Raw genomic sequence first — 23,286 nt, 5'->3', positions numbered from 1 at the left:
CATTGGCATTTTTCCTCTTCAATCTTGTGAACCAAAACTAAAACACAGTTCATCTCTGATGCATACACAGATTTAAATCCTGGGTTCTTAAACAGTGAATTATTTCTGCTTCTCTTTTTAACCACCATGCAGTGTAGGAGGAGATGCAATTCATGGCTCGTACCACCTGAGGGCACTCCTAAAATCTTTAAACAACTTTCAGGATCAAGTTCTATGAACGTGGAGGAAGGGAATCCAGTCCTACTTGAAATTCATGGGCTCGGTAGTGACTTAAAAAACATGTTTCAGAAAACATGTGTTTCTTCGTACAAGGGCAAGATGATACATACACATAACTTCTATCCACTGCATATTCTCTGAGCCTCACATCATGCAAGAAAAGCTGAGGTTCTAGAGCAGGAGGAGCATAACTATCTTCAAAAGAGAGGGTTAAAAATTGACTAACCAATCTCATGAAATTATCCTTCTAGACCGTATGTTTATCGTCAACAAACCAAAGCTTTGTTTTGAAACTCAAGAATTAACTTCAAATATATTTCACATTCACATATACATGGCACTTCGAGAAAACAAGTAAACCCAAACACCGTACCTGTTTCCTGGGAATTCAACACCTCTAAGGCATGCATCATGGCACTTGCGAAGACATTGGCATCCTCCTTGCTGCCAAAGTTGAGGCCATACACCTGTCGAGCATCTCGCCACTGGTGGAAGGTCTGCGTAGCCTGATTGTACTTCAACCCCTTAGGGATGGCACAATTTATCACCACCTGAAAGACAGGGATGCCTCACGGAGTCAACCTAATACTCAGCAGAATCAACAAACCCTGACTGGATGTACTCATTCAAACCTGTTCCTCACGGGCCTTGGCAAAAAAAAAAAAAAGGTTAAAAACCATTCTCTCGGGTAAAATCAGCCAGCAGAAATAACAGTCTGATGGAAGGTAAGCTGTCTGATGTTACAAAGGTCTGGCCTTAAAACAGTAAATCAACAGAACCAAAAAAAAAAAAAAAATCTACACCCTCATTAAATATATTTTAACCTGCTTATTGAAGTACTGTACATGCAGAAAACATATAAAACATAAGCAGTGAACGGTCCCACACAGCCAAAATCCTGATGCAGAAAAAGGAATGTTAACACCAGAAACTTCCTTTGTAAGTCCTTCACCTCCCCACAGGCGCCAGCCACAGTTCTAGCATCACAGATCCGTTCTTGGGCTTCTGAATTTACGTAAGCGGAGCTACACGATACCTACTGTCAGGGCCTGCTCTCCGTTCCTCAGGACTGTTCGTGGGAGTCAGCTCTCCGTTGCACGCAGCTCTGGTTTATTCTTTTTCACCGCTCTGTGGTGTTCCATCGTACCAACCACGCTTATTTACCCATCCTCCCATTCATGAACATTTGCATTGTTTGCAGTTTGGCGCTATTAAAAACACTGGTTATGAACATCCTACTAAATGTTTTCTGCTGCACATGGGCACCCATTCTGTTGAGCGTATACCCAGGAGTGGAGTTGTCACAGGCCAAAGACATGCTCAACTTCAGCAGACAACTCCAAGTAGCTTTGCAAATTGGTTCTATCAATTTTCACTTCCATGGCAGCATACAACAGCTTGCATAAGCACACATACAACATTACAACTGCAATTGTCTGCCTTTATCTGAGCACTTCTGGTAGGTATGAGTACCATACCACTGTGGTTCCAGTTGCATATATCCCTGATTACTAATGAGATTTAGTACTGTTCCATGTTCTAACGGTTATGTGGATATCTTCTATGAACACCTGCTTAAATTAAATCTCTTGCCTGTTTTTCTACTGAGCTGTCCATCTTTTTCTCTGCTGATTTGGAAGAGTACTTTATACATTCTGGATAGGACCCCACCGCGGGTTATCCAGGCTGCAAATACCTTCTCCCAGGGTGCAGCCTGCCTTGTCACTCCCTGAACGGTGTCTTCTGATGAATACAAGTTCTTAACTTTTATTCAGTCCAAAGTAGTGATCTTTTCCTTTCATGGTTAATGCTTTTTGTAACTTGTTTAAAAAGTGCTTCTCAATTCCAAGACCACGAAAATATTATCCCATATTATTTTAGGAGCTTTACTGTTTTACTTTCATAGTTACATCTCCTAATCCACCTGGAAAGTTTAGCCTCTGGTGTGAAATAAGGTTCGAGTTTCCTTTTCATTTCAATATGGCCATCCAATCAATCCGGCATGATCTATTAACTATGCTGCAGGCTTACTTTTTTCATAAATCAAGTGTCTAGATGGCTCTGTTTTGTTCTACTGGTCAACATGCCTATCTCTGAGCCAACATCACAGTGTCTTAATTACCGTAGCTCTATCCTAAACCTTGACTGCCACTAGAGTATGTCGTCCTTCCTCTGTCGTTCTTCACTGTTGCTGTGGCTAGCCTCAATTCCTAGTGTGCAGCTACAGTTTTATATTCAGATTATTAATTCTGCATGACTTACACAATCTGCCTGTCTCCGCTTTTCACTGGAGGGTTCAGTCCATTTATTATGTTTCATGTAAATTATATACGAATTTGGGCCTAACTCCATCCCACCTTCTTTTTTTTTTTGAAGATTTATTTATTTATTTATTTGAGAGAGAGAGAGAGAGAGAGCACATGAGAGGGGGGAGGGTCAGAGGGAGAAGCAGACTCCCTGCTGAGCAGGGAGCCCGATGCGGGACTCGATCCCGGGACTCCAGGATCATGACCTGAGCCAAAGGCAGTCGTTTAACCAACTGAGCCACCCAGGCACCCCTCCATCCCACCTTCTTTAAGAGTGTATTATTATTACCCTTCTACTAGCTTGCTAGTTATACAAGCTTTCACTGCCCTAGAGAGTATGACATGCATCAACACCTCACTGTTACTTTATACAACAGATGATCACTGAAGATTTGCCCATATTTACACCTGCTGCTACTTTTTATTCCTTCTGCCCTTTCCAAGCTTCTGATCATGAGGAACACATTTCAGAATTTCAATTTCTTTCAATATAGATCTTGTGATGAATTCTCTCCATTTTTGTCTGTCAGAAAATGTCTTTAATTCACCTTCATTTTCGAAGAGGATTTTTATTACGTAGGCCACTTGTTTTCTTTCAAGCCCACTGTCTTCTCAGTTTTTGCTGCTTCTACTGAGAAGTCAGCTGACCATTTGCTGCAGCATCTCCAAGCTGTTTTGTCTTCACTGGCTGCTCACAGGTCTCACACTGCATTTAGTTTATAATGATTTCATATGATGGGTTTATATATGGTTTTCTCTGTATTTATCCCACTTAAGGTTTACAGCATTTCTACGTTGATGTTTTATTGTTAACTTCTGAAAATTCTTTTTCGTGACCTCAGTTTTTCTTTTGTCCTAGTCTCTCCTCTCCTCATGCGTCCAAGGAGAGGATGCGTTTTCACTACATCCACAATCGTCTTTTTTCTCTTAATTCCCTTCATCTTTTTCACCACCCCCCATCCCTCCCCTCTGGCAATGCCCCATTTATTCTCTGGATTTATGAATCTATTTCTGTTTTCTGTTTTTGTTTTTTAGATTCCACATGTAAGTGAAATCGTATGGTATTTGTCTTTTATTTCATTTAGTATCATAACCTCCAGATCCATCTATGTTGTTGCAAACAGCAAGGTTTCATTCTTTTTTATGGCCAAGGAATATTCTCTTGTGTACACACACCACATCTTCTTTATCCATGTGTCTATCAGCAAACACTTGGGTTACTTCCACATTTTGCCTATTGTAAATACTGCTGCCATAAACATAGGGGTGCATATACCTTCTGGAATTAGTTTTTGTTTCCCTGTGTTTTTTTATGTGCCCATATTTTTCCTCTCTCAGAATTTCTTAGTTTCAGTTTGAATATTTTCTTCTTCTTTTTGGGGTGGGGGGCAGAGGAAGAGAGAGAATCCTAAGCAGGCTCCACCCCCAGCACAGAGCCTGATGCGGGGCTCCATCTCATGACCCCTAGATCACAACCTGAGCTGACTGTGCCACCCAGGCGCCCCTGAATATTTTCTTCTGACCTATATTCCGTTTACTGCTTCCCTTTAGCTGTCCCTAGTTGGCTGTAAAACCCACTAGCGAACTGTTAACAGCACTGAGCTTCCAATTCTGAAATTTCCATGTGGTTCTTTTTTCAAGTTTCTATTCTCTGCTGAAATTCTCAACCTTGTGCTAGTTCCTTGAATATGTTAAGCAGAGTTACTCTAAAGTCAATTCTGGATTCCCAGTGGGTCTGTTCTGTTACCACCCCTCTTGCCTCCTCACGGGCCTGGTGATTTTGATTTCATGCCAGACGCTGTGTGTGGACAACTGTATGGAAATTGTGAAGCCTACAATGACGTTATATTTTTCCAGGGAAGAATCACCCATTTGCTTCTGGCAAGCAGCTAGGAAAACTAACAATCTGAAATCACCTTAATCCCAGAATGAATGAAGTGATTAGAGGCTGGGTATCAGTTCCCGTAAAGACCAGCCTCATTCTGAGGCAAACCTCTTCCCAGGGGATGGGGCTTGGGGGTCCCGAATCATGGCCCGAGGCTTACCAAGAAAACCCTCCCTCATGAGCAGGCTCTAACTCCCGAGTTCTTGTTCTGCTAGTCCCAGGAATCCGCCAAAAGCTCTGCTTAGTCCTCTCCTTCAAAACTGAGACATGCCTCTAGGTAAATAGAGGTCTGAAGCTGGGCTCACTTCTCTGGTTCTCTCTTCTTGCAGATTATGGACCCGTAATTCGTTGTCATGTAGGCACTCCAAACACTTTCCTCTTATTATTATTCTGTCCAATTGTGTTAGTTCTCAGAGAGAAGCTCTGTCTCTATTACCTCATCCACCAATACCCAAACTTGAAATTATTTTTAAATAAGATGACCTCTTAAAGACATTATTCCAGACACAAACTGACAAATACTGTCGGACTCCACTTATCTGAAATACCTACAATAGTCAAATTCATTAAAAACAACAGGTGGAATGAAGGTTGCCAGGACTACGGAAGAGCAAACAGAGACTGTTTCACGGGTTCAGTTTCAGCATGGGAGGAAGATGAACAGTGGTGATGGTTGCACACCCATGTGAGTGAACCTAATACGACTGAACTCTACACTCAGACGGGTAAAATGGTCAATATTACGTGATGTATATTTTACAGTTTAAACAACGATGGCCTCTTGTCATGTGATGTTTGTACGTATCGGAGCGGGGGCCACAAATCATCATCAGAAAATTATAAGCCCCATTTGAAGGTGGATCTATATCCCTGCTTGGCAAATAATCTGAAAAGGTCAGGCAAAAACAGCGACATTCACTTTATCAATCGTTCAGCAACAGAATATTAGAAAAGAGGAGGAAAATGTTACTTAAATCAAATTATGTACATCACTAGTTCACTTCCACCACAGGGAGAGATTGAACGTGTTGATTCAACTACTTCGTTCATTTCTAACTTTCAAGGATAGGCAGTACTGTACATAATCTCAAGAAACTTAATTTTTTATTTATTTTTTACATTTTATTAAGTAGGCTCCATGCCCAATATGGGGCTTGAACTCACGAACCTGAGATCAAGAGTCGCAGACTCTACTGAGCCAGCCAGGCACCCCTCAAAGAACAAAAGTAAAAGGGAAAGCAGATATGTTCACGTAAGACTAACTGCTTGCTGGAGGTCCACAAGGGATGCCACCAGATTTGGACTTGATCATCATCCTCAATACTTCCCATCCAATGAGCCTGAGTCTGGATGAATGGTAATGTTCTATCCTCCATGTGCTCACCCACTTCCAGACACATCCTAGCAGAGCAAACCATACACTGAGCATCTACTCTTCCTTGTCTTCTTGGCTCAGTATCTGATCCTGTCTATGAAGTCATTCACGACCCTCCCTCCCCGTCTTCTCAACAAAATGACGGTTTCTGTATGCTGCACTGTGCTGCGAATTACATTTACCATAACTGAAACAACTTCTTTACTGCAGCTTTCTTTCAAATGTAAGCACAGTGCTTAGAACATAATACGCACTTAGAAAGTGTTAAGCAAAAAAAGGGGGGGAGAATATTTTAATACGTATGTATGTAATATGTGTGCATTCAATCTGAAAAATAAATGGGGGATGATTTTTTTTTAAATGGCTCTCACTACAAAAAATTTAGATATTATTTAACAAAGTATAAAAACATGTTTCCACTTTAAACAGACTGATAACCACTAAAAAATGTAACAAGGTAGCAGTGCCTGGCTCAGCCGGGCAAGCATCCAACTCTTGGTTTAGGCTCAGGTTGTGATCTCAGGGTCGGGTATCGAGCTCCGGGTCAGGTATCGAGCCCCGGGTCGGGTCGGGATCCACGCTCAGCAGGGAGTCTGCTTGAGATTCTCTCTCTCCCTTTCCCTCTGCCCCTCCCCTCCGCTTCCTCTCTCTAAAATAAATAAATCTTAAAAAAAATCAAAAAAGGTTAACAAGATGGTCTGGAATGAAAGGAAACCAATTAGGGGCGCCTGGGTGGCTCAGTTAGTTAAGCGTCTGACTCTTGATTTCAGCTCAGGTCATGATCTCAGGGTTGTGAGATCAAACCCCCCATCGGATTCTCTCTCTCTCTCTCCCCCTCGGTCCCTCCCACCCCTAAGAAAGAAGGAAAGAAAAGAAAAGAAAAGAAGTCAATCATTTATCAGATATATTCTTAGGTACATTATCATTTTTGATACTTTAGCATATCTTTGTAAAATACCTGCACAACACAGGTTTAAACTGTATGGGTCCACTTACATACGGACATGTTTTTGAAACAATCCAGTGCTATAAATGTATGTTCTCTTCCTTATGATTTTCTTAATAGCATTTTCTTTTCTCCAGCTCACTTCATTGTAAGAACACAATGCCTAATACATATAACATACAAAATAATGTGTCCATCGACTATTTATGTTATCGGTGAGGCTTCCGGTGAACTGTAGGCTATATTAGCAGGTAAGCTTTGGGGGAGTGGAAGGTTATACATGGATTTTCAACTGCACAGGAGGTGGTGACCCCTACCCCCATGTTGTTCAAGGGTCAGCTGTATTTTCAAATTGTTTATTGCTAGGTACACAAAAATACTAGTGATTTTTATAAACTGATCTTTTATCCAGCAAACATGCTCAACAATCTTATTAGTTCTCATATCTCATCTGCAGATGCTCCTGGGATTTTTTATGTAGACAACTGTATCACCAGGAAATAAGGTCAGCTCTGTTTCCTCCTTTCCAAACCGTAGAGCTTGGATTCCTTCATCTTCCTATCACTAGGTTACCTCCCCCTCTGCACTGCTAAATGCAAATGATTAAAGCTGAAATCCCCAAGTAATTCCCGAGTCTCATGGTAATCCCCTCCAACACTACACCATCCTGTAAGGTGTTGGATGTATGTTTATACTATGCATCCTTATTAGCGTAAGAAAATTCATTTTTATGCCAAATGTGCTGAAAATTATTATGTATGGATTTTATAAAATGCTTTTTCTGAATCTCTCTCTCTCTCTTTTTTATAGGCTTTTTCCTGGTAAATTACATTAATTAATTATCTAATGTTAAACTAGCCTTACATTACTGAGATGGAGACAAACCGTATTGGTCAAGAGGTGGTAATTTTTTCCATATAGATTGCTGCATTAGGTCTGCTAGTATCTTACTGAGGGCTTTTATATCTATAGGTCAATGCTCATACTGAGGCTGGCCTATAATCTTCCTCTCTCAAATTGTTCTATGTTGCAGGTATCAAAATTATAGTAGCCTCATAAAATACTATTCTTTAGAACCGTCTGTATAAAACAGGTAATATCTTAAAGGTTTTTAGATTTTGTTTGTAAAGCTCTGGACACCCTCCCTCCTTGTTTTTTAGATTTTGGGGGCAGACTATTAATTATTGATATATTTTATGATTGTCAGTCTGTTTTTCTATTTTTCTGCCAGCCTTTGTAAATTATATTTTCTACAAGATGACCTATTTCTTGGCTAAAGCTGGTCATAATATATTTTTTAAGATTTTTATTTATTAATTATTTGACAGAGAGACAGCAAGAGAGTGAACACAAGCAGGGGGACTGGGAGAGGAAGCAGCAGAAAAGCTGTTCATAATATTATAATTGATTTCCTTACTATAACTGTAACAATCTTTTTTAATCCTAATACTGTTTATTTGTAACTTTTCATTTTTTGTTTGATTCTGCCTATTTTTCCATTCAATGAAACGCTTTTGTGTTAATAATTTCCATTTCTTTTTTATTTATTTAATATCTCCTTTTATTTTTAGTATTTCCTCCTGCTTTCTTTGGGTCAAGCTCATTACATGCCATGAAGATCTGTCCAAAGAGCAGCTTAGATGTTTTACCGGTTTCTACATGTAACATCCTGTCACTCCAGTCGAAGTCTTTTATTTTCTAAACATTTTTTAATCTTCATAATGATTTCATCTTAGTGTCACAAATTATTTAGAAGTTTTTTTTAAATTTCCAAACATTCCAAGAAACATTCCATTTATCAAAACCTAGAAGTCATAGTTTACTTATGAATAAAAATTTCAGTGTTTCATATGAAAATTTCCTGACATATTTATAATTATTTTTTTCATTCATTCAGGCATAACTGATACATAACATTATATTTATATAATATAATAATATCCAGGTGTACAATATAACGATTCAATCTAACTATTTTTAAATAGTCATTTTCTTTTCTACCAACATTTAGATACTTTTAGGGTCGTTAATCAGTACTATGAAATGACCAATGCATCAAATTTACCAAATGTATCGTACTGGTTTGACGTGTTGTATTAAAAATGCTGAGCCATTTCTAGCAAGTTTAAGTTGTGCAGTCTTCACTTTCTTCTCTGTAATAGCATCTTTGGGAGTGTCTGATCTGTCTTGGGCCTGACTCATGCGGGGACACAGTGTCGGAGGGAGAGCCCTCTGCAGCACCTGGATTCCCGACCAGCAGCGAAGGGTCCTGGTACACAGACTGGGAACCAGAGAAGGGCTGAGCAATGGGGCGGAGAGTGGGAGGGGGAGACCGAGGAGGGAAAGAACAGGGCAGGGTGGGGTTCAGGGTGGCCAACAGAGGGAGAAGGGACCCTGCGAAGGCAGGAAGGGGGGCAGGCTGGGCAGTTTGCATTAAGCAGGGGAACTGCTCTATCCGCGGAACGACTCCGTACTGCATGCGTTTCTGCAAGGTGTCCCAGGAGGGTCACCAGTGTCTGTTAATTTCCGGACCACAGTTGTGTAAATGAAGTTGGAGGCTCCCATCTTTCAGAAAGCCACACACGCCTTTGCCTCCCAGGCTGACGGTGTGCAGGCTGGGGTGGAACCCCGCCCTGCACACAAACTGTGGTCTCAGAGCCCGACCGCTCACAGGCCCACAGCCACCGCACGCACCCGTGACGAACCTGAGTCCCTAGGTGCTCGTAGTTCATAACCACCACCCTAAAACACAGGGCTGCTGCAGTGTCCAGCTGCACACGACATCTCAGGGTGTCCCAGTGGAGACCTGTCTTTCTTCAGTTAAGGGCTCAGCTGGAAATTTGTTCCATTTTTCCTGCATGTGGCTAACACTGGTTGATTCCACCATCTTACCGGAACCAAAAGTATTTCATAAAGCTGTCCTTTAGAGAAGTTCTTGCTGCTATTAGCATATACTTAATGCTAGTAAGACCCCATCTACATTTTCCTCTATCTACTGCTCCTGGTCTGTTAAGGCCCAAGAAATCAACTCATCTGATAAATTCAGTGACCTTTCTGAGAAATCCAGGTCAGGGAATTAATAAAAGCTTGGTTTTCATCCTAGATAGGCATTGCAAAAGCCTAACTATTCCAACAACTTTAATACCACAATTTTTCTATCATACATGAATTCAACAGTATTTTCTGAAATTATTTACACTTTCAACTCCTTCCGCTAGCCCCACACCTTCGGCAGGAAATCAATTCCTTAAACATACAGTCTGCTCCTTAAGTGGTATTTCACATTTTTGTTTGTCCTAAATTTACTTCAGATTCCCAAACCTAGTTAGCTGGCAGGCCAGAAGACCTCATGCATGTTCATAATTTAAAGTCTTACTTATATTTTTGTGCAATTAGCTCTAAATCCTCACCCTTAGGAAGGCAAACCGGTACCCAGTTCTCCCGCACAGAATATGCTGAGTGCACCGGCAAAACACGACTTCAGTTTACTATTTTACACGTCCTTTTGTGATTCTAGACAACTTTCAGTAAGGATTTAGCAGACCCTTACCTGATGGTCCTGAATCTTCCTGCCCACCACTCGGAACGTGTTGTTGCCTGTGTGGTGGTATATGTGAACCCTGCTGAACCCAGCTGAGCCGCCAGCTGGTACCCACTTCTTGTTGGCGTCATCATAAACCATCACAGCAGCTCTTGCCTGACAGATACTCTGTTCACTGCAAAAAATAAAACACGCAAACTTAAGATACTTGAAATATGCTAAGTTTCCCAAACAGCTATACAGAGTTAGCCAACAATCAGTGCTTTCCTGGGTGCTGGAACAAGAAAGACAGTGGCTTCCTGCCTTTATGGGCAGAGCCTGATGGGGAGAAGAGACCAAAAACCGAAGTATGATTAGGGACCATAGGAGGCCCGGATCCACGAAGAGCACAGAGAAAGCAACACAAGAACTGTTTTCTAACTGAATACATTGAGTATCTAACACGCTCATGAAACTGAATACAACTACAAGTATAAATTAACCATCATTTGTTCAAATGCACATCTGTTTATAATACTGGTGACCTGTGATTACCCACTCTTTACTGGCAAGAGTAGTTTTACCATCAGGCTTGCTTCAAGTTCTACAAAACAAATTTTGATAAGCTCTATCTTCCCCTTGAAATATGGAGTGGCCACTAACAATCAATGGATGTGGCAATGGGACTAAGTCCCTGTTTCCACTTCGGCAAGACAACATCCTATGTCCTGAATTTCTTCATGTAAAAATGAGGTAATTTCTAAAGATCCTTCTAGAGTTTTAATTCTAACCTTCATAGACAAATATTAAAGGAAAGGCTATTTCTATGCTAGAATCTAAATCTCAGCTTTGTTTCAACTATTTGTTACCAAGTAAGCCTGAGATACAGAAATAAAATGTAGAGATGATCTTAATTTCCTATTAAGTACTAGGTTCATCTTTTAAATATTCTAAACTACTACTAGGGGAAAAAAGACTGATTTGAGGGGCGCCTGGGTGGCTCAGTGGGTGAAGTGTCTGCCTTCGGCTCAGGTCATGATCCCAGGGTCCTGGGATCGAGCCCCGCATCGGGCTCTCTGCTTTATCTCTCTCTGTCAAATAATAAAATCTTTAAAAAAAAAAAAAAAAAAGGCTGATTTGAATTTTATTACTTCATACCATATCTTATTTTTTAAAGAATCAAATACCAAGAGTGAGCAACAGAAGAAAACAGATATGTTGTGCTGACCCAACTAAAATAACACAATCTCCACAGTGAAGACTTATCGGATGCTTAAAGCAGAAGTTAATGGAGATGCCCCCAAGTAGCTCCTCCAACCTCATCCTTAACAAAAGCACCACTCATCTACCAATTTTAACCTCAAAGATTTTAAACAACTAATCATGTGGGTTCTTGGCCAATGTCCTCAAAAACAAAAAGTCACTTTCAGGCCCTCTCCTCTTCCTCACACTCCTGCCCCATCCCTCAACAGCCTGTGGTTTACTCTTGTCACGTGACTTGATGACAGAAGAACAGGGGAGACCCACAGGGGTCACAGCACTGAGCAACACAGTCACTTCAGAACATCATTATTTCTAATTTTCCATCAGAGAAACTTTACAAAAACTTAACTCGTAACAATATTTGTGCAGCACACACACTGAAATAGAGTGGTACTGTCTAAATTTTTATGTTGCACTGAAATTTCTTGGTAAACTAGTCCTGGGAATAAAAACAAGTTAATGACAAAAGCTTGAATTATTTCTAAATGCCTGATTAAAGAGCATTTGTCAGCACAGAAGCTGAAATCTCTTCATCACTCACAAGAGAAATACTTGTGAAGTGACAGCATTTTCAGGACCTCACACAAAGATTATGTGAAACAAGCTAAGGCAAAGTGCCCCTTACAACATATCATCCAAGAAAGAAATCTACTACTAATCGTAAATAACAAAACAGTATTTTCCAGTTTTCAAAAAAATTAGTATTTTGGACACGTCTCCTAAGATTCATAATACAATGTCTCCTCCAGAAGTCCCAGTGGGATCATAGAAGCCAAAGCAATAAACCCCCTTTTGCTGTAAATTAAGTCATTCCATGACTAAAAAAACCAAACCAAAACAAAACAAAACAAAAAAACCTTTTAAATACACATAGGAAATCTAAAACCAAGAGAGTTAGACATACTGTCCCCACTTTTTCCTCCATTTTTCTCCACCATTGCTCTGGAGTGGGCTGCTGGAGACATTCCAAATAGTGAAGCACACAGTTAACTCAACAGCTTTAACTAATCCTTGATTAATCAAGATACATACAAACTACTTAGCAATCAAATGTCTGGTCACTTCCATTTCCCTGGGAAAGCTATCACCACAGAAACAAAGACAAAGAGACACATCCAAGCAGCCAAGAGAGGACAGAAATGCCAAAATTTGTTGACTAGTTTTCTAATGAAGATGAAAAGAAATCTTCAAAATGAGATGCTAAAAATACAAACCCAGCTCTAAGCGAAGCCAATAAGCACAAAGAAAAGCCAAAGATTAAAGAGAAGAAAAAGTAACAAGGCTGTGTGGCAAGCTGTGAGGGACAGGTTATGCCCGAATAACTCTGTCGTCCTAGAAGCCACAGCAAGGCCCAGACAAGAAGGGACAGCATCACCCGCTGGGGTCCTCAGTGACAAATGCAAGCCAAGTCCTTCCAATTCCATTCCACAGCATCTGAGGACCTCTCCTCACTAGACAGACATCTGTGTTGTAATAGAAATTACCTGCTTTGTCCCAGCTCCAGGCACAGAGATCCTAAAACCCCTGGGATCTCCCAGGCAGTAAGAGTGTCTCGGGTGTGCTAATCAACAGCTCTATGCTTGAAGATGGAGGCTGGCTACCAGAAATACCACGCCATGCTTAGCGGGTGGAAACTTTCAGTTCCACCCTACCCCTCGCCTCTGAGGAGGGAAGAAGGGCCAGAGATAGGGTTCACTCACCAATGGGCAATAGTGTCCTCCATCATGCCTACATAATGAACCCTCCATCAAAACACCCCAACGAGCTCACACTGCAGGGCTGGCGGGGTGGCAAGCCGGTTGAGGGCATGGAGGCTCTGTGCTTGCCCCATACTTTGCGCTATGTGTCTTTTCCACCCAGTTGTTCCTAAATTATATCCTTTATTGAAAACAAACAAAAACAGTAACAGTAAGCAAAGCAGTTTCCTGAGTTCTAGGAGTTGTTCTAGCAAATTACTGAACCTGAAGGGAGGTGGGAGGAACATCAGAATTTGTGGTCAGCTAGGCATTAAATGTGTGGGTAGCCTAAGTACCCCATCAGTAGCTGGTCCCTGAAGAGGGGCCAGTCCCAGGGGACTGAGCCCTTAACCTGTGGCGGCTACGCTAACTCCAGAGAGTCAGTGTCAGTTGGTACTGGAAAAAAGAAGTGGCGGTTGGTATGAGAAGAAAACCACACATATACCAACTCTGATTACAGGTGTGCATAAAACAGGCCAGTGGCTCCCAGTTTTGGATTTCATGAACCCACAGACTTCAAAAATAGGCTGCAGGAATCAATATAGAACTGGATGGCAATATTTTGGTCTACTTGCCAGGGAGGAGATGGGGGAGGGAGGAAACACCACATCAACTTACTAAAATGAGGATACTTTGGAATTTAAAAATTTCAAAATAAAAATCATGTAATGTAATGTAAATGTAAATGTAACAACTAGCTTTCTCTAAAATTCTCTACGTAGGCCACTTCCCCCCATTTCTCCCTGGTCCCAGTGAAATACTTAACAAGGGCCTTAAAGTAAGACTGGCCTCGGTCCCAACAGAGCCACCCGCATACTGAGGTGTGTGCGAGCGATGGAGCGATGACAGACAGCTTACAGGTTCTTCTGATAAGAATTTCCAGCTTTCTCTAGGATTTTTAGCTGAGAAAGTCAACAGGTGAGCTTGCAAACTGCTGAAATTATATATATATGCACAGTCTCTCAGGGAAAAGTGAAATGGAAGGCAGGCAAGATTTAAGTACCACAGCTACTGAAGAGTCAAAAAGAAACAAAAAATGTTTTAAGAAAATGCAGATCTAACAAGCACAGCAAAAGAGACAAAAATGTTATGATCCTCTAAACAGCCTTCTATCTGTGTTATAACAAGTCTAAAAAATAAACAGCTAGTCAGACTCTTCAACATTCTGAGTCAGTAAAGGAACTGCACACGAGATTAAATTAGTAAATTACTGTAGTTTTGTGAAGATCAGGAACGAAATCAGTTTCACTTTATGACCAAATGCCATTGGTACACATGGCTGACTATACTTCATCTTCCTGATACTAATTTTGCTCTTTTATTTACTTACTGCCCCACGGAGGCTCACCTGTGGTAAACTTCCCAGGTCTGCACAACCTCTACTATACTACCAACCACCTTCAGAAGGAGAATTCGCATCTTGTCTGTTGTGATACTGAGTCATTCCACAAACTAAGATGTAATTCAGAAAATAAAATATTAAATAAAATTAGACAAGAAAGTTGGGAATTTTAAAGATAGGATTTCCGTCTTATGCACTGATACCAACTTTTGCTCAGGTCTGAAATGTTATAACATTCCCAGCATTAAAGACACTTAGAGTAAAACCATGTTAGATTTCAGTTCAATCCCACAGACACTGCTCACACCCATAGTGCACAGGCCTGGGGCACAGAATGAACGGGCGCTAGGCCATCTAGTTATAAAAGATTATGCACCCCAACTGGAATAATAAACATATTTTTCCCGAATAGGAAGTAAACAATAAATAGCGTGTTCTATATGGTGTAAAGCGCTCATAGAATCACAAATCACACTCAGTTCACCACTGTGGGATCCGGCCACCCTGCAAACCCAGGGGTCATTCCAGAACCTCCCCCCGCCCCCGCACCCTCATCTGCCCAGGCCCTCAACTAGTCATCACAACCTGCCAATCCTAATTTCCCATGACTTCCTTCCTTCCTTCCTCCCTCCCTCCCTCCCTCCCCTTTGCGTCACAATGCTCAGAAGCTCTGGGCCCTCCCTAGTTTTTTACTGGATTATTTCACCAATCTCCTAACTGGTATTTCTAAATGCACTCTTACTCCCTCCCCCTTTTTCTAAGTCAAACTGGATCATGTCACTCTCCGGGTGAAGACAGTCCAAAGACTCATTTCAGGATAGACTCTGGCTTCCAAACACGGCAGACAAGGTCCACTGTCTTCCTTAATATCCTATCCTTCTTTCAGATACTTATTGATGAGTGCCGGGTACCATTCCAGCATCCTAGTGCTGGGGGCACGTCAGTGCTCCAAACCTTCCAAACCCCAACACCACAGTGACAATTATGCCATACTTGTCCATATGTCCACACCCTGCCCTTGCCTTTCCCTCCACCCATCTGCACGCTTCCTCTTCCCCAAATACCTTCTGCCTAATACTGAGCCGTCCCCCACATTTTAAACCCAAGTGTCACATCTTCTTGAAAGCTTTTCCTGCCCCACACCCCCAACAGAACTCATTCTGTGTTCTCACAACACACTCCGCACATCACCTCTCCACTGGCGTCATGTTAAACCCCTGCAGGGCTGCCACTGTATCTTTTCTTCTCCCCTCGTGAAGACTGGTTAAAGCAGTGAGAGACAGTAACTGCAAGAAGTAAAAAGACTATCTGCCAGCTTTGAGTAAGAACCCCAAAATATGCCGGGGAAAGTCCCCTTTCTGACTTCCAATGTCCCAATGGACAACCATCAATACCCATCAATAACACCATCATTAGCACTCAAAAGCCATGGCCCTACGCTCTTCTGCTCCCAGCAGCTGGCCAGTGCACTTACCAAGAGTCAGCTGCATTTGTGACCGAGTGTGTTCACTCTGATTGTGCAATTTACTAAACTGATACCGTGTGAGTATATAGAAATTCTATGAAATTAGGTTCAATGTTTTGGAAAGTTTCTCCCAAGGTTAGAGTCACTGAAGAGCTGTGAGCCACACATAAAAGGTGGAGGGCTCGGCCAGGTCTGGTGAGGTCTACAGTCAGAAGACTTTGTGTGCGTCTCCGTTCTCCCTCCACTTCTAAGAAACCAAAGCTGCAACTCAAGATAAGGCACGGGCCTGCCTTAGGAAAGAAAAATAATGTAGAATTCTCATCACCACACCAACAGTAAAGCTTACCAGTAAAAGGCTACAGAATTAACATATATACTATAAAGGAGATTGAAGCGTTTAAAGGCATAAATCATTTTTAAGGACACCAAACTTGAACGAGTTCAGTGACCCAACCTTCACAACCAGGAGAGGTCACACCGGATTCGAGGGCTTCCACTACGGGGCACATTTATGAAATGCTGATGAAGCTTTTCTCCTTCATATTCCATCCAGGAAAAAAAAAGAACCACCTTACAAGACTCAGAAGGAAAGTTGCCTGCTAGTAACAGGTGCCGCTGAGGGACCCAGGAAGGAGGTGAATGCTGACAAACACAAACACAAGGAAGGGCAGCAGACAATCTGTTTTCTGCAAGACAAGAAAACCATCTGGGAGGCAGCAGCTCCGCATATGTAGAAAGGCAAAACTTCCCGTAAAGACCACACAGGCGTACACCACTCTTCTAAGAAATACTAAAGTTAAAAAGGGAAAACATCAACGTGTCACCACCAAACCCTTCATCCCGCAACATCTATGTTCATGTGTGAAGTCCAAATGATATCTAGTATAATAACTGATCCACAGTCACCAAAGGAAATGATCAGTCTATCTAAAGCAAAACAGCATGTTTTAGAAAATGTTTCAGCACATTTGTTAGGTTATCCTGTAGGATGAAAAAAAAATCTCTTAAAATGGGGAGAAACCATTGAGTTGGATAAAATGTAGAAAAAGTACCTTTGAGGAGGCACTCACTGCATGCAGCTGTGTGTGTTCAGAAGTAAGGAGGGCAGCCCCCAAAATCCCTATGGACTACCTGGCTTTAATTATGACTAGCTCTTACTTGAGCAAGTCTAGAACGTGCATGATCCTATCAATGCGACAAGAAGAACCCGGCTCGGTCCACAGTGCAGCTGGAGAGAGAGGAGCGGCAAAGCGAATGAAAAGGCTCTGGAGTGCTCAGAACCACATGGGAGGAGGAAGCAAGGACGGGAGTTAGAGGAGTCTGTGGGGAGAGAAGAAAATGAAGCTGAGCTGCGCTGACATTATGGGAGCAGCAGGACAGGAAAGAGCCCGGATGGGAGCCTGCCTCAGTGCACGACTCAGGCTGGGCACACGGAAGGAGACCCGGCCTCGCTGCGAAGGAGCGCAGGCAAATTCAAGCCCTCCTGCCTTCCCCGGGGTACACAAGACGACTAGGTACCCAAGTAAAGCAAATGGTATTTTTCTAAAAATTAAAACCAACTGCTTCAGGAGACTGTGCTCTACAACTATCTATAGACAAATATTTAAATCCTAACAAAATCAAGGAGGGAAAATGTACTAACGATACTACTCTCTAGTATCTAGTACAGGCTGACACATCCCCTCTTAAAGTCAAGGTCATAAAGAATCCAAATCACTTTACATCATCAAAGAACTAAAACCCAGAGACATCTTGGTGACAGAGATCATTAATTACTGAGCCAGTGCTGTGGAGAAAATGACACTAATAAAAACATGACTATATGAATACATCACAAAGTGTCACACACTGTCCTATGCGCTTTGCCTTTATTAATTCGTTTATCTATTTACCATCCTTACTGGGTAGATACTTGTCAACCTCTCCACCTTACACGTAGGGAACTGAGACGGGGCAGAAGTGGGGTTCAGAGCAACGACTCACGACCACTCTACTTGAATAACAGAGTCTAACAATCAATTACATTAGTTCATAAAACTACCTCCTCAAAGTGTTCTACTCTTCCCACATTATTCTTCATGTTCTACTTAACGTGAAGCTAAGGGAAGAGAACCTGGATACAACAGACTCTTGAACATGGGTTTCAACTGTTATGTGGATTTCTGATGGACACAGTGCAGTCCTGCAAGTGTTTTCTCTTCCTTATGAGTTCCTCAACATTTCCTTCTCTCCAGCTTACTTTATTGTGAGAACACAGTGTACAATTCATAGAACATACAGAATATGTGCTCATCAACTGTTCATGGTATCGGTAAGGCTTCCGGTCTACAGGAGGCTATCGTAGTGAAGTTTTTTGGAGTCAGAAGTTATACATGGATTTTTGACTGCGCAAGGGAAGAGCACCCTAACCCCATGTTGTTCAAGGTCAACTGTTCATACAATGGAATATTAGTCTTTAAAAGGAAGGAAATCCTGACACCTGCTATAACATGGATGAACCTTGAGGACATTATGCTGAGTGAAATAAGCAAGACACAGAAGGACAAATATTGTGTGATGCCATTTATGTGAGGCACCCAGAGCGGTCAAACTCACAGAGACAGAAAGGAGATCGGTGTTTGCCAGGGGCTGGAGGGGGTGACAGGTGAGGAGTGATTCAATGGGTCGAGTTTCAGTTTGGGACAATGACAAAGTTCTGGAGATGGATGGCAGTGATGGTTACATAATCATGTGAATGTACTTAAGGCCACTGAACTGTACACCAAAAAAGGATTAAAATGGTAAATTTAGTTATGTGTATTTTGCCACAATGAAAAAGAAATATATAATAGCTTTAGCTATTAAGAAAATGTAAGAAAGTATCTTTTGTCCATCAAAGAATAAAACTGTATTTTATTAATCTTACTTGCATTTGGTTAAAGGTTGTATCTTAACACAAGTTTTAGGAAATCAGTATTAATAATGAAAACAAAGATGATATTTTCTAGAATGAATCTAACTTGTTATAATAAGAATTAAAGTTTTGTACTCTCCTTTGAGATACTCTGCTACTCTGATTTCTTTCTTTCTATAAGACTTCTGTTTGGGTTGTTACTGACGACCCACTGCTTCCTTGTTGTAAACTCAGGCTTTAAAATCTCTCGCTCGTGTACATTTCCCGCCCCTGCTGTAACTACACACTATGAGAAACAATTCACATCTCCTTACCTCCTTCCAACAACCACCAGACAGGGGGCTCCCAGTGCCCCCCCCACCTCCTGCTACTCATGCCCTTCTGTGATCTTCTCCCACTGTCTCTGGGCAGGACCCAGAGACCTGCTTCTATTCTTTGGCAAAAGTTATGGAATGTCACTTCCAAGGTTAATTTACAGCAACAGTGGCTTCCATTTGTGGGGAAGGCCCACATGACAAGGCCACCCCCCAGGAAGGAACTGACCCCCTCAATCCAACAGCCCACAAGCAACTGAATCCAACCAGTAACTCTGTGAATAAGCCTAGAAGCAGATTTCCCAGGGGTGACTTGGGTCAGGACTGCAGCCCTGGCCAGCATCTTGACGGCACTTGCTGAACAACTCGTACCCAGATTCCTGATCCACAGACACCGTGTGGTAATGAACATGTATTGTTTTAAACCACTGAAGTTTTGCTGTAATTTTATTGTACAGCCATTAATAACTACTATACCACAAGGACTGGACACCCTCTTGCCTGTCCCTAAGACCTTAAACTTTTCCCCCATTATATTAGTTTCAGCTGTACATATGATTCAGTATTTGTATATATGGTGAAAGTGACAATAAATCTAGTTGACATTCATCACCACACATAGTTAAATATATCTGTTCTTGTGATAAGAACTCTTTAAGATCTATTCTCTTAGCACAAATGTACAAAGTATTTCTTAAAAGCCAAGATAATCTCAAACTCATATGCTCCATGGCACTTAGCAGATGACAGACACACAGGGCACATATTCTTTAGCTAGCCCCCCATCTCCTTAAATTGAACTTGCAGTGTCAAAGATCAATTCTCAATGCACCAGCAAACCTAAAACCTCATTAATAGCATGAGAGCTCACACAAAGTATAGACATTTAGAAACAGTCACAGAAGGGAAAAATATGTGGAGACACTTCACCTGGCAACACATACCTTCACTGTCCTAGCAAATCTTCCCATTAACAAGAAATTATTCTCAGAACAACTGATTAGAGCTTGAAATATTTCACCTTTTTCCTGAGGCTTTTTGCCTCACATTCCTTTCATCAGGTTATATAGCAAAGCAGCCCAAAGTACTTCCAAGCACTGCTTGAGTTAAAAATACCCAAGGGACGCCTGGCTGGCTCAGTCAGAGGAGCATGTGACTCATGACTCCTGATCTCGGGGGTGTGAGTTCAAGCCCCACGTTGGGCGTAGAGATTACTTAAAAATAAAATCTTTAAAAAAAATTTTTAAAAATAGCAAGTATGGCTGATTTTAGCTATAAAGACTCCAGACAGGGCCAGGCTAGGCCAGACTTGGAAGTAAAAACAGGTGTGGGGCAGAGGTGGATAGGGTTTCACTTATTTCTCTTTATAGTCTCACTTTGGAAGGTTATTAATTTCCTGAGGTAATAATTCAGTGAACATGTGTGAACAATAGGGAAAAAAACAGGTACCACATGAGATTAAGAAAGAACTGAGGCAGAATACTGTAGGATCTCAAAACTTTTTCCCCCACAAAAATCTATTCCAGGAGGGCTCTGCTTCTGGCCAAGTAATGGCCACATGAGCTCCTTCCCAAATGACCCTCCCATTGGTAAGGCCATAAACTCTGGGTAAGATGTACAGAACAACAATCTCAAAGTGCTGAAGAACGATGGGAAGGGAGTCAGCTCTGGTAAGAAAAGGAATGATACGGGAAGAGACCCCTGATTTTTAGAGCTTTCAGCCTGAGGACAGGTCCCAGAGTCAGTGCTCCGTGGCAGATGTACCCCAACAGAGAACGCCAGTCTTTCTAGTTTAAAGAAGCAAAAGCTATAGAGTTGAGGGCAATCCAAGGTGCTAGAAAGGTGGAGGATAATTCTAGGGGAACAAAGCGGGTGGAGGAAGGCAGGCTAGATTCGGTGTACACACTCTGCCTACATCTCCTGGTGAGCCCTACAACGACGCATGTGCCGGCACTTTCTGAGCAGAGCGCCCAGCTAAGGCTGACAGGCTGGAACTGAACCACCACCAGCTGCCAGAGAGACTGAACGTGCAGTTTAAGTTCAGCCAAGCTACCGGCCTGCCGGAGCAGCATCACCAACACCCTTCAGAGCGCCGCAACGGAGGCCAGAGGCTCCGCAGCGTATCCCGGACCGGGTCCGTCAGTCCGTGAAAATGCGCAGCGGAGTCCAGAGAAGGGACAGATACGAGAGCCCAAGCACAAGATGAAGGTGAGCAGTGCTGGACTGAAGCAGCTCCTAAGACGTGTTCAACGACATAAAGTACATGTGCTTACAATGGAAAGACAGGAAGTATGAGCAGAGAAATTTCCACTACCAAAAAATATTTTTTTCTTTATTGTTAAGATGATAATTCTCTGGATGGCTTAACAGAATGGAGATGGCATGGGAAAGAATTGGTACACTTTACAATGTATCAGTAGAGATAATCCAATATAAAGATGAGAGAAGAGAAGAGACTGGGGGAAAAAACAAGCAGTGGTTCAGGGAGCTGTGGGGAGTAGCAGCAGGTCTAACGTACATGCAGGAAGAGTCCAGGACCAAAAAAAAAAAAAAAAAAAAGTGAAGCATAAAAAAACAGAGACGTAACCACCCACAGGCATATTATAGTCCAAGATAAAGAGAAGGGCTTGAAACACCAGAAAAAAATGAAACATCACATACAGGAACAATTCAAACACCATGGACTTCTCTTCAGAAACAATCGGGACCAGAGGACAGAAAAACACGAATGTCAATCCATACCTCACACCACGCAAAAAAAAATTAGTTGAAGACACATCATGAACTTAAACATACAAGCTAAACTCAGAAAGGTTTTAGAAGGAAATAGGAGAGTGTCCCCATGAACTGGGTGCAGGCAAAGTTTCAGCAAAAATCATAGAAGAAAAAAGTCAGCAAATTAAAATTTACTCTCATCAAAATACACCTTTAAGAAACTGCGTATGTATGACTATTAATTATAGCTCAATAAAGCTGTTACAGGAAGAAAGGAAGAAGGGAGGGTGGAGGGAATGTATAGGCAAGGAGCAGAGAAGGAGAAAAAAATACAAAACAAATCTGGCACATATCCAGGATCTGTTTTTAAAACTACCACTAAATACAGATCTTCCTCGACTCATGATGGGATGGGGTTACGTACTGATAAACCCATTTTAAGTTGAAAATGCTCTAAGTTGAAATACATTTCATACACTTGACTTCCTGAACTCCTAGCTGAGCCTCGCCCACCTTACCTGTGTTCGGAACACTTACATTAGCCTCTAATACAAAGCCTGTTTCAGTCAAGTGTGGACTCTCTCCCGTAACTTACACAACACAGGACTGGAAGCGAGACGCAACACGGTTGTGTGGACACAGCATGGCCGCATCAGTTGCTGCCCCCGCGCCGGGGTGGCTAACAGACCTGGTGAGTGCCCAGACCACCACAACAGGACAACGGGTGGTTGTGGTCCGTTCACACGATGCCCTAGCACCGAGCAAGAAAACAAAACAACTGGGACCTGCAACACCCGCCGTGAAGGAAGACTTAAACGCAAGTCCGCATTCCGAGACTCCTAACAAATGAAGTTCTAGAACTGGAAACGTGACTTGATAGTAGAAAGTGAGGAGAAGAGCAGTTATCCGTCGGCGGAGAAGGATGAAAGCCAGGATGACACCCTCTCCCCCACAATGTTGTGTGTCTTGAAAGGGGTTTGGGTTACATGGGTGTGTGCATCTGTCAACTCACCCCACGGTTTATTTCACTGTGTATATTTTGCCACAAGAGGAAGGAAAACTATTACTGGGCCCTGGTTAATGGTATACATACTGAATACCTAAAACACCGTGCACTGGTGACTGTCCCTTACTTCTTGGACATTCATCTCAATCAATAATTTATACACACACACACACACATATCTGTAAACGGATAAATGGACAGGCATGTGATGAAGCAAGTCCAGGAAAGTATTAATGATCACACAGATGGTTGCCAGAGGTGGGGGGTCGGGAGGAGTAGGGTATGGAGGGGTTCAAAAGGC

General features: G+C 42.0%; 1 protein-coding gene across 8 annotated transcripts in view; it reads right to left on the bottom strand.

Moving 5' to 3' along the window:
* Positions 1 to 23,286, bottom strand: part of ENAH (ENAH actin regulator) — a 136,583-nt gene that overhangs the window by 60,539 nt on the left and 52,758 nt on the right. For all 8 annotated transcript variants that reach the window (XM_032393978.1, XM_032393975.1, XM_032393976.1 and 5 more), the window contains exons 2-3: positions 10,282 to 10,447; positions 593 to 770 (exon numbers count right to left, since the gene is read on the bottom strand). In XM_032393978.1, coding sequence (XP_032249869.1) covers positions 593 to 770; positions 10,282 to 10,447 — 344 coding nt within the window. The remainder of the gene's footprint in view (positions 1 to 592; positions 771 to 10,281; positions 10,448 to 23,286) is intronic.

The sequence above is a fragment of the Phoca vitulina genome, unplaced genomic scaffold (genome assembly GCF_004348235.1).
Source record: "Phoca vitulina isolate PV1807 unplaced genomic scaffold, GSC_HSeal_1.0 scaffold78, whole genome shotgun sequence".
Taxonomy (NCBI): Eukaryota; Metazoa; Chordata; class Mammalia; order Carnivora; family Phocidae; genus Phoca; species Phoca vitulina.
The sequence above is the reverse complement of the archived record's forward strand: the minus strand, read 5'-3'. Positions and strand labels throughout refer to the sequence as shown.